This window comes from Mytilus californianus, unplaced genomic scaffold (assembly GCF_021869535.1).
Source record: "Mytilus californianus isolate M0D057914Y unplaced genomic scaffold, xbMytCali1.0.p SCAF_2, whole genome shotgun sequence".
In the NCBI taxonomy this organism is placed as follows: Eukaryota; Metazoa; Mollusca; class Bivalvia; order Mytilida; family Mytilidae; genus Mytilus; species Mytilus californianus.
In genome coordinates this window covers 3,643,287-3,655,555 of record NW_026262668.1, presented here as the reverse complement: position 1 = coordinate 3,655,555, position 12,269 = coordinate 3,643,287, and the positions used below count along the sequence as shown (strand labels likewise).

Genomic DNA, 12,269 nt, shown 5'->3' with positions numbered 1-12,269 from the left:
TTGTTCTTTCAAATCATTCGGGGTTAACTGTTATCTTTTTTATTCGTTTATTAGAAGTGTGTATAAAATTCAGTATGAACAATAACTGTTGGATTTATGTTATTACGTTTAAGTTAGAACCTTGGATTGATTGATTTAATGATTGATGTTAACCGCCACTTTCATCACTATTGTGCTATTTCGTGGCGGCCTATTTTTATTAAATGTAGGAAACCGGAATCCCAGTGTTTACAAGCTAGTGGTACAGTAATTTGACTCTTTAGACAACTCGACCACCAATGCCCTTCAGAACCTTGGAATGTTCATAATACAAATAGCTATGTTATAGAAGTATACTCTTCTTTATTTATTCCTCTTTGGAACATGACAAACAGTTTTTTGTATTGAGGGTTTTTACTTTAAGGTGTATTTTGTATATTTATTAAGTTGTTCATTACAAGATGGTTGTAAGTAATTTTGTATGTTTCTTTTATGTTCCAGTGTATCGGTAGTTTCCTACTTTGGTACACCAAATTAGTATAGGATCACCGATTAGTCATTAGTTTGCAGTAATATGTTAAATCATGTTCCTATGACGGGCGTCTTGGGTTTGATTTTTGGTACTAAAAGTTAAAAAAATAATAAAGGACCCTCTACAATATCCCGATTTAGTATACAAAGAAATTGCTCATAGGATCATTGAACTTTCAGCCAATAATTATAAATTTTGGCCATAGCGATGATTAAAATGAGAATAGGTTCCTGGCGAAGGTGCAGATAAAGGGATGACATTACCTCATTTGACCATTTGGGTCAACGTTCAAAAGCTGTTTAGGTCAGGTGAGCTCATAAGTATATGACGTATACTTTTGTGTTTAAATTGAATTCTATCATTGAAAAACTTTTCTGTCCAGACCCAAAAGGCGTTGTTTGCATGATATCATGGGACATGCTTCCAATTTAATCTTAATTGTAGTAAAATGGTTAATCAAAAGTGCGTGTATTTTATTATTTAGTGTGGATTTGCATTGCGATTGATGAATGTATGGCATGAGACGCTTATCATGTCGACGTAACTGGTCTCGCTCCCTTTCGAGTTACTGCAGTTATCTCTGTTTTCGTTTATTAACTAGTATACCATAAAAATGACGTCGTAGTCAAATGAACCCTAACAGACGCACATGTGACCCTTAAAATTGTTATACATATCTAATGTAGTTGATCAATTGATTATAGTATCTGAAAAATGCACCTTTTAACGAAATATAAAGATAATCATTGGTCTTTGAAATGAGGTCAGCTGAACCCTGTCTGACATACATATATACCTTGCAATGTATATATCAAATGAAGTGGGCATATTTTTCATCAATACTAATATAAACTTGAGAAAAACACTATACCATCTTAATGAGGTCAATGACAACGGACACATGCCAACTTCAGGCATGATAGACATCTGTATGGATGCAAGATATGAAGTATCAATGTCTTTTACCTTTTGAAATATGAAGCTTTTACAAAGATGTTACCACACCGGATAAGCTTCCCTATATCTCGCATGTTGAGACATTAGTCACAGGCGCAATAAAAATGACAAGAGACAAACAACAAAACATTACAAAGAAACTTAAGATTGAGAACACAGGACCCTAAGAAACCGGCTATGAATTTAGATGATCAGGAAAGGTCAACATTTCCTTTTTTAGTAGTAGTCGTGTTACTCCTGTTTAATGAAAAAATCACTTTGTAAATTTCTTGCGTCCAAAGTGTTTTTCTAGATTAGTCTTCATCAGGAAAGCTTTATTAGTCTTTATCAGGAAAGCTTTATTAGTCTTTATCAGGAAAGCTTTATTAGTCTTTATCAGGAAAACTTAAACCTAAGAAATGTAGAAATGTAAGGTTACCAAAAGTGACGAAAAAGAATCGCAAAATTTGTCAAAGTTCGAATTTGCTTGAGGAAGTTGGAACCTTAGTTTCATAATAATTTCTTATTTTATAAACGGGGCATTTGAAAATACTTGTTCTAAATCGTGACTGCCGAAGCACCGACTATAAAGCTGATGATACCCTAAAGGACTTACAGTGCAGTAGCAGCAGTATCAACCCAATGTTAAAATACATTTATGAGACATATTCGTTGATTAGGCAGCACAAAATAGCAGATTAGTAAATAATTTGAGTTTAACCATACGAATCACTAAATGTATTAACATACGGTCATGGAAAATCGTAACTTTAAATTTTTAATCTTTATCTCATTCAGTGAAAGGACATCATGTATATAGCGGAACGTAAAATAGAAGCGACATATACCAAAGGGAAATTCAAACTCAAGTCGAAAACAAACTGACAATGCCATGAAAAAAACAAAAAACGACCAAAAGAAAACAACAATACACAAAACACATCATAGAATACTAAAGACTGTTCAACGCGAACCTCATCAAAAACCGGAGGTGGTCTCATGTTCTCCGGAAGGGTTGGCAGATCCTGCTCCACATGTAAAGCCAAAGGTTAATGACAGCTCCTTTCCACTTTTCTTGAGAAGGCCTTGTTTTAATTCTACATTATAAGAATAAAGGTGGAAATCGGCAAACAAATACATGGTCCTAAAAGAATTCCGTGCATATGTTATTGCCCCGGAGGTCGTGAAATTTCGTCATACATTTTGTTCATAGGCGTGATGCCTGGACACCTTCGTATCATAAATTGTCAAATGTCTTGGAAAACAATTAAGGACAAAGCAAAAACGATGTCGAATAGCATTGACGATTAAAGACAGGAATATCGAATTAGCATGATACGACGAAGGCAATGTATGCCTTGGAGTAGAAAACCCTTAGTGTTTCGATAAATTTGACACTTTATACACAGTAAATTTACCGTACTTGATATAAGTGACTCAAGGACTACCATGGCTAACATATTGTCTTTTCTATGTTTGAAAAGATTTCTGGATGAATTGTTATCAGGAACATATCTTTAACGAACATGCCTTCCACTAACCCTCACCTTTTTTCATTTATCTACTATCGTGACCACATGTTGTGCAACATTGCAACAAAATCAGAAGACAATATTGAGATATGTTAGAAATATTATTGAATAAAATCAAAGCTGTTAGGATGGATTTCAATTAGACAATTTTTGAACAACTACTAGTATATATATCATTAGTAAATTAATATAAATAGTAGAAACAATAATGTATATATTTATTCAGATTCATGAATATCGAAATATGTATAAAGTATTAACACAAAAATGTGCAAGTAAAATTCACTGAAAATATGAAATGAAATATTAGTTTCTAAGATGGGAACTAGCTTGCTTTTAATGTGAGAGCACCAAAGAGATAATAAAATTCTATGCTCCAGGATGGCCCCTTTTTGTTTAAAGAGGTGAGCAATGAAGTGGTTTCAGATCTTCAATTTTTATTCCTTTGTTTGATTTTCTCTCAGTGGTAAGTCGAAGTTGTATTTTTTATCTTTGATAGTGTATTGTATTATAACTGGTACAGAAAAACTTGTACCGTATGGTATTATCGGTCAGCGTAAACGCAGGTATTTCGGACAGTTTGCATAAATATACCAGATCAAATTGTTCTCGACATCATCAATAGTGATGTGTATGTTGAGGCTATGGTGATAAAAGCGTTGACTTCACATAGCCAAGATTTCAGTTAAATTAGCTGACTGCTGCATTAAGTAAAAGGAAATCGAGGAGCTTCATCGAATCAAAGTAGGATGTTATACACCATCCATCGAAATGTAAGCCTACGGGTTTATGTCATCGATTTTTGTGTATCACATCTATCAGTTGTAGATGCAGATCTTTCAAGAAGGGGAAGGTAGAGGGTCAATGGAAAGTACGGGGTTCAATTTGTGTATATTTTACCTCTTATTGAACATTTGATTTAAGACTACAAAGAGTAAAGAATAATTATTTGAACATCATCATGATCATATACACAATCAGAGATACCAGTAGTGAACTGATGCCACCAAACCGGTCAGATCCATTAGTATTATCATTTTGAAGATTTTGAAGGTACAAATCGGCAGCCATTTCACCTTTACATGAATCAACTGCTACAATGAATCCTTGCATTTCCTTATTGTCCCACTGAATAGCCATTTGTTTGATCAATTCGTATACGTCACCTGTCATGCATGGATGCTCTGCAAATAGGACCTGAAGTGTCGCTTTGCATTCAGATAAACAATTACCGAACGGTTTACAATTTGTCATTACTTCATCCTTTACGCGCTTTGTTTCATTTACATTGACAGATATAAAATCAGACCATTTGCAATCGTTATATTCTCGTGTAATCCACTGATCACATATTGAGATATCTTTCCATGCTGTGCACGTAGAGAATGGCATGTTATCAGCAGGGTAAAAAGCCATGAATCCGAAACACATCTCGTCACTTGTAGCATCACCAAAAAACGTGGTCTTTGGTCTAGAAAGGGATTTGAACTTGCATGTCGTTACAATTTCGTCTCCTGGTAGCACTTGAACTGCAGTTGAGTACCTAAAATTTACATTTTAAAATCAGTTGACATACATTTTGTTACAAGAATCACAGTTGCCAAATCAACAAAAACATGAATAAGCACTACTGCGCTTTGATTTTTAAATGTTAAGTATAAATACTTTAATGTTCAAATACCGACCAAGAAGTGTAACGACTGATATTGCATAAAAAGTTCAATTCCATGAATGTGGCGTACAAAATTATAAGCTTGGTATCTTTGGTGAGTTCTTTTTTCATGATTACTACAAACATGAAAAAGGGAGATGTGGGAAATACGTCCTTGAGACAACAACTCATCTACACAAATATCCAAAAGACGAATAGAGAGTGTTATACAGTCATTAGATAGATATCAACAAAATATGCCAAGCTGTAAATCGAGTCCATTCGAGTTATACCATTTGTCAAGAATACACTATCAAAAATCCACATTTCTTAGGTTGTAGCGAATATGATGCCCTATACTTTTCTATTGTTATCCAAACTCTAATATATTTGGTCAAATACTAAAACAACGCCCATGCAAAAAATAAGAACATGGAGGAAAGTTTATTTTACGATAACATTGACCACTTATAATTGTAACTTGATGAAGATGAATTTCATGTTAATTGTGACGTGAATACTTCACAAATTACTGCTTCGTCCAATCCTATTTGATACAAAACCTGTTCTATAACTTCTTTGTAAATAGATGGGTCAATTTTGCACACTTAACATGTTTTGGTAAAAGTTAAAATCGGGGAGATCTTTAATCAAAACATTTAAATGTGTGCTTGTTAAACTATACCGGTATATCACTTTACTTCAATTTGAATTTTGGTTTTGTTAAAGAATGTTATTCGTATACATTGTTTTACATATACTGTTGCAGTCTTCATCTTTCTATTTGGCCACATTTAGTTCGCTCATATTGTTACAAATACGCCATAATATTGTAAGAACCTCAATATACACACACGACGCTGTGAAACTGTGCAGTTAGGTTAAGATTGATAGACTGTTTGAATACAGTCTTCTAAATAATAAATCAAGGGAAATTTGTCTATTAGACCTAATTGGCATTTCATCAACAAGAATGTAAGCGTTTAATCACTAGTAAGTCAAACTATCAGAAACGAGATATCATATGTACAGATTTTTTTTCATTCCATACGCTGAAAAATTCATAGTATCGGCAAGCAGAAAGCAGGTATCTAATAGATAAAAAATCAACATACGTTGAAACTCATCTTTATCAAGCTGTTGGCCAAATATTAAGGCATTCTGTTAAGTAAACTGAATAAATGCAAGACGAAAATTTTAAGCTCATTTAATTTATTAAAATCTTTATAGTGTCTGCAAACAACAAGAGGGTTTCAGCCAGATCCTAAAAGTGCTCGCACAGTACAACTCATCAATGTCAAGCTGCTGACCAAATATAGAGTAGTTCTGTTCTTTGGTTTTTGTGATACGTGTGACAAAATATTTGTTGGGCGAACAGACGGACGGACGTATAGTCGGACAAGACTATTGCATTATAGTTCTTACTTTACGAGTCGGGTATAATTGCTTGCAAATAAATTGTGAGAGTTTGTATTATCTATATATATAGATAAAAAAAGTAAAAAAGCAAGATAAATAACGTATCTCACAACTATTTTTTTTTACATTTAAATAGCTCAATGAATCTTGATTTGTACACTCACTTGTTCTCTACAGGACTGTCATAGTTATAAATGGCATCATTTGTAAGTTCTGTATAAAACACACCATCTCTGTATACCTGAATACTCATTTCATGTCCTGAAATTTTTTTGACAACAAAATTATATTTATTCATGAAATCTAGCTTCAAAACTCTCTCTCTCTCTCTCAGTAAATTTACAGAACAGATGACGTTTCTGGTATTAAAGATTTAAAACATGTCGCTTTTGAGTTGAGACATAAAAAGATCGTATCGGTCAACCAACTCGAGATCTTAAAATATTTTTATAAACAGAACAAACTAATTGTAAACCACTTAATTATAATAAAATGTATACATCGCAAGTTCGATTACTGCCTTTTGAATCCAAATGAAAAGCAACCGTACAATTTAAATGCACATGGAATAATATTAATGAGTTTAAATGAGAAAGGTAAAATAACAAAAATACCGAACTCCAAGGAAGATTAAAATAGAAACTACTTATGTTTCATCTCGGTTGTTAAATGCTCAGTGTTAACCAGTTGTCAGCTATATTATGTATGTAACGTATACGACTATACGTGATCAACTGATACAGCAGTGTGCAAAAGCTAAGACCTAATGACAGTTAGAACAGACTGTAATTTTAAACGGAATATGTGGGTTAATGGTTGTTATAAATAACTAAATGAATTGTTTCATGAATTTGTTTTGGTTAAAAAGGTTGTAATCAATATAAGTTTGTTTTAAAATTTTCCATTAAATGAAAATCACTAGGACTCTAGGGCTAACGTGATGATGAATTATAGGAGGGATAAATATTAGAATGTGTTTGTTTAATAGACCACTTTTGAGTTATGTTCTTCACCGGAAACGTTTGTCAATCATGCACGCCTCTATAACGTCATTTACTAGATAGAGGGGATCGCCTATATCCATTCACTATTACAAGCGTCTTCGTGGTCGTCATTGTACATGATAAACTAGAAATAATGTTTGTTCCGTAGGTACTTAATCACAATTCCCTAATGACAGCTTTGCCGATTATCAATTATAAGAATTTATGTTGGCGAATGATTTGTGCAATATAGCATCCTATTTTTTTCAACTACTCGCTCAACATGAAAAGGAAATTACGATGCCCGTAACGCACGAATGATGTTCACTGAAACCAAAGTTTTTGACGGAAATGCAACGAACTCGAAAGTGATCTATTAGTTTTATGACAACGGCCGTTAGTTTTAATTAAAGGAATTAAAACAGCCTTGGTCTGTATTAACTACATTAATCCTTTATGTTATAAAATTGCAAATTCGCATAGTATTGACATCTATTTTTAATACAGGCTTTTAAAATAAGAAATAATTATTACCTAAATAGTGCATATGGTTTATAGCCCAAAATATGTTAATTGGTGCTTGTATTAATTTCCTTGAACATTCTGAATGGCATTTCCCAACTACTGTGTAACTCTGCTGTCCAGGTGGAATTTCAAGATATAGCTGACCAGTTTGCATAATGGCAGCATCATTTGCTCGAAGCTTCGGAGTATAATAAAGAGTAACTCCCGATGAATCTTTCCAATCCGCTACTAACTGTGGATTGTTCCAGTGAAACTATGAAATGATAAAATTATCATTTAAAACCAATAAATCTGTTTGATCAAAAACATTTTCTCTCTTTCTCTTCAACAGCAGTTATCAATATTTTTTTAACAAAAATTAATTATAATTTCTAATATTTAATTTTTTCAGGTATCCACTTTATTTGACTGCCAAAAACTAAATCCTTTTATCAGTAAAATACGAGGAGAATATTGTAATTGAACATTTTTCTTCAAATGCTCGTTTTTTATCATGACGGAGCATTTGTTCAAGTTTCATTATATTTCGTGGAGATTTGACAAAGTAAATGACCAACTTTATTTAAGCTGAATAATTTAAAAAAAAATGATATGATAAACTGACACACAACGATCACTGTACTGACGAAATATAACTTCGATTGCATTGTGACATCAACATGTTATGATTGTTATAATTAGGTTAAACGTGTCATTTAACAAAAAGTTAATGATAGTGTTAAACGAAATTACTCAAAAATACATTTGACTCACACCGACATCTTAGTGGCAAAAATTTGTTAGGGCGACGGTGTTGATCATATCATCACATCGATGTGAAGTCAAATGTCTTTTAAGATAGTGTTTATATTAAATTTCAAATGAGATGAATTGTGTATTTTTTTCCCTTTATATTTCAAACGTTTGAAGGCCTAATGCCAACATGTTAGCTTCAGAAGAAAGTTATGAGACATCTTTATAAAACTTCGTGATCTACAAAATCAGAGGAACTACGAGTTGGTGTATATAATTTCGTCTCATTTTGTGAAATCCTATTTTAAAGATTTTTCTACTTTCGAACCTCTAATGCGGCCTGTTTGAATCCACTTTGACCAAAACGGAATCCCATTGGTCCATCTATGCAATATCCAGAAAATCCAACCGCCCATAATCCGATGAGTTTACTACAGCTACCACCTGCTCCCATGCCACACTTGGTAACTGTATTGAGCTGTTCGTCTGGCACTGGGTCCTCTGTATAAGTACAAACATTTACTTATCTAATTTCTTCTCAGATTCAAATGAAAAGTTATTTTTTCTCAACAGTAATCAATACTCGTATCTCAAGCTTTATTGCCAAGGTACTGATATAATCATGAATACTATTACTTAGAAGAGAGGCGAAAGATACCAAAGGGACATCACACTCATAAGTCGAAAATAAACTGACAACGTCATGGCTAAAAATGAAAAAGACCAACAGACAAACAACAACATAGAAAAATTAGGACTGAGCAACACGAACCTCACCAAAAAACTGGGGGTGTTCTCAGGTGCTCCGGAAGTGTAAGCAGAGCTCCCATGTGGCACCCATCTTAATGATGTCAAAATAAGGAGTCCATTACATTATCATACTTATACAACATTTCTTTTATCAGATGTCAATGGTTCAGTTATTATGTATAATAACTGGGAAATTGCTCCAATCGAGAAACCAAGAACTTAACGCAATTTTTTTTAAACACTGTCAACTTTAAAAATGAGGTTAAACATTCAATCAGCATGTCAAGCTGACATAGTTACAATGTCCTATAGGGCACTACTGAAATACCAAAAGCGATAAATAACGAATTATAGTCAAATCCACATTACGTCAACTTTGCCTGAGTGAGTTGAAACAATGGTTCTCTAGTAATTTCTGAATTTATCAACGGATAATCTAAGAATGGTTGTTATAAGTCATGTCATATGAAAAATATGGATGGTATTATTTGTCTTCGATGTTGCGTTTGCATCAAGTTATACATTCTTGTTGGAATAACAGACATATGTTTAAACTTCAGCAACACCTTGAAGGGAAGGCACAAACGAAATTATTTGTGAACCATAACAGCTTTGCACATTTTTTCATGTATATACATTTAAAAACAAATATATATGTTTATTTAAAAAAAAGTCTTTATAAGGCCTTTTTGATGTACTTCTAATATTCTACTTGTGTAAAGTATTTGTTTGTTTGTATGTAATGAGTTTTATTTGGACTATTTGGCCACTTTTTATACATCCTGGACAATTAAATAGTTCGGCATTGAGCATGTGTAATGACAGTAAATCCAGACAAACGCTTCGATTTTGCGTGCTGACGTTGTTTATCATCTTAATAACGTGTTATAGTATTCTTTTATTTGTCTGTATTATATTACTTTTACTGTTAAGTCTGTTTTTTTAGATATCTATTTGACGTGACTCTGTGCTTATGTATCCCGTCATACTTTGAACGACAAAATTATTTTATTTATTAATATTACTTTTACTGTTAAGTCTGTTTTTTGTGATATACCTTTGACGAGACTCTGTACTTATGTCTCCCGTCATACTTAGAACCACACAATTATTATATTTATTAATATTTCTTTTACTGTTAAGTCTGTTTTTGTGATATCCATTTTACGTGACTCTGTATTTATGTATCCTGTCATACTTTGAACGACAAAATTATTTTATGTCTACCTGTGCGAATTTTAAACGCGCGATGTTACGCCAGTACTTAAAACCTTCCATCCTTTATGGGTGGATTATACATAGATAAATAAAATCGTATAATATAAGCAAAATGAGGATGTTAAATTTGATGTATGCCTTTTTGTGCTTCTTCGTTACATTTGTTTTTTTTTTATAGTGATTAAGATGATACCACAATGTTGACTGCTGTACCCCTATTTTTGACATTTTTACCTATTGTGTCTTTTTGTTTTGTTCACGCATCGTTGTCAATATAATGGATTTTGATGCGACTGTCATACAAGTGAGAGGTTTAGCTACCTATAAAACCAGGTTCAATCCACCATTTTCTACATAAGAAAATACCTGTACCAAGTCAGGAATAATGCAGTTGTTATCCATTCGTTTGATGTGTTTGAGCTTTTGATTTTGCCATTTGATTATGACTTATATCTAGACATTGACTATGAGGGTCGGTTGAAAACAAAACTTTACAACACAAGAGATGATTTCAGCTTCCCAATTGTGAATTTTCATTTATTAAACAAAGAGCTCCAAATGGTGAAGTTGAAATCATCACTTTGTACGTTTTACGGACGCCATCTCGAGTTGGTTGACCGTTATGGAATATCCGTTTCACAGATGATATCGGATATGTTCCTTATGTCGTAACTACAATTCCGTTCCCTTTTCACGAATGTGACCTACCGAATTAGACTATTTACACCTATTTGTGACAGTTTTACCTATTGTTTTTGTTTGTTTTGTTCACGCATCGTTGTCAATATAATGGAATTTGATGCGACTGTCATACAAGTGAGAGGTTTAACTAGCTTTAAAACCAGGTTCAATCCACCAGTTTCTACTTAAGAAAATGCCTGTACCAAGTCAGGAATATGACAGTTGTTATCAATTCGTTTGATGTGTTTGAACTTTTTATTTTGCCATTTGATTGGGGACTTTCCTTTTTGAATTTTCCTCGGAGTTTAGTATTTTTGTGATTTTACTTTTTTCGAAGGCATGAAATTTGTGTTGTTATCATATTGTACCTACCATTCGGATCACATCCGTAAATTAATATATGATGCATGACCATCTCATTATCTATGTAAGGTTCATATGCCATCAGATGATAATCTTGGTCAGAGGGAAGATTGAAGATCATACAGGAATACGTTGTTTCTTCAGCTGGCACTGCCGTCTCAGGAAAGCGAATGGTTGTATTTAATGTCTCTGAAAACAAAAAGGTACGATGAAAATGACTGGGTAAAAGAAATTAGACAAAATGTATGGATAAAAACAGAATATTTAACATACTCTTGCTATCAAAGTTGCTTTAACCTCATAAAATTAGTTCATTAAAAAAATATTCTTATATTTGCTTTTTGCTTTTTTGGTTTTACCTGGTTCTTTCAAAACATTACAGTTTTTCAGTCCATCTTCCACTTGACAATCTATCCATCCTTTGTCCGCATCACAAATGGACCCATCTGATAACGTACACACTCCTGAAAATTATCACATTATTTAAATAAGATCTTGTTTAATGGTTGGGTGTATGATATGTGCTCAATGATGCCGATAACATCAGTACAAAACACAAACAACATAAAGACAAACAAAAACCAAAAAAACGAGAAGACAATCAGAAGTCAGATAAACACTTTACAGAAAATTATTAAACATCACAAGAACCCTGCTATCTAAAACCCGCTGCTGAATTAAGTTTCTTTATGGGTTACTCCCGCAGCCGTTACTACTTCAAAGATGCACAAGTGTTACGAACTAATGGATACGCACACACGGGACGCAAATATCTGATTTCTGACATGAACCAGAGAATATGTGGCTGTGTTTCAGTTAAAACTCTTTTCACAAATTCGCTACAATGGGTTTTACTTTTAGGACAAGAAAAGAAGCAGACATTTATGAAGAAAAGTCTAGCGAACAATTTATTTTCGACATTTAAAACAAACACAATTTGGAAATGAAGCTTAATAAATACAAATGTC

General features: G+C 33.2%; 1 protein-coding gene and 1 long non-coding RNA gene across 2 annotated transcripts in view; one reads left to right on the top strand and one right to left on the bottom strand.

Annotated features, from left to right (window-relative positions):
- Positions 1-2,939: 2,939 nt before the first annotated feature.
- Positions 2,940-12,269, top strand: part of LOC127729100 (uncharacterized) — a 50,538-nt gene continuing 41,208 nt past the window's right edge. Inside the window, exon 1 of the long non-coding RNA XR_007994520.1 lies at positions 2,940-3,458. This is a non-coding gene — a long non-coding RNA (uncharacterized LOC127729100). The remainder of the gene's footprint in view (positions 3,459-12,269) is intronic.
- Positions 3,181-12,269, bottom strand: part of LOC127729093 (tyramine beta-hydroxylase-like) — a 32,047-nt gene continuing 22,958 nt past the window's right edge. Inside the window, exons 4-9 of the mRNA XM_052236745.1 lie at positions 11,661-11,765; positions 11,311-11,490; positions 8,618-8,790; positions 7,567-7,810; positions 6,214-6,310; positions 3,181-4,522 (exon numbers count right to left, since the gene is read on the bottom strand). Coding sequence (XP_052092705.1) covers positions 3,925-4,522; positions 6,214-6,310; positions 7,567-7,810; positions 8,618-8,790; positions 11,311-11,490; positions 11,661-11,765 — 1,397 coding nt within the window. The 3' untranslated portion in view covers positions 3,181-3,924. The remainder of the gene's footprint in view (positions 4,523-6,213; positions 6,311-7,566; positions 7,811-8,617; positions 8,791-11,310; positions 11,491-11,660; positions 11,766-12,269) is intronic.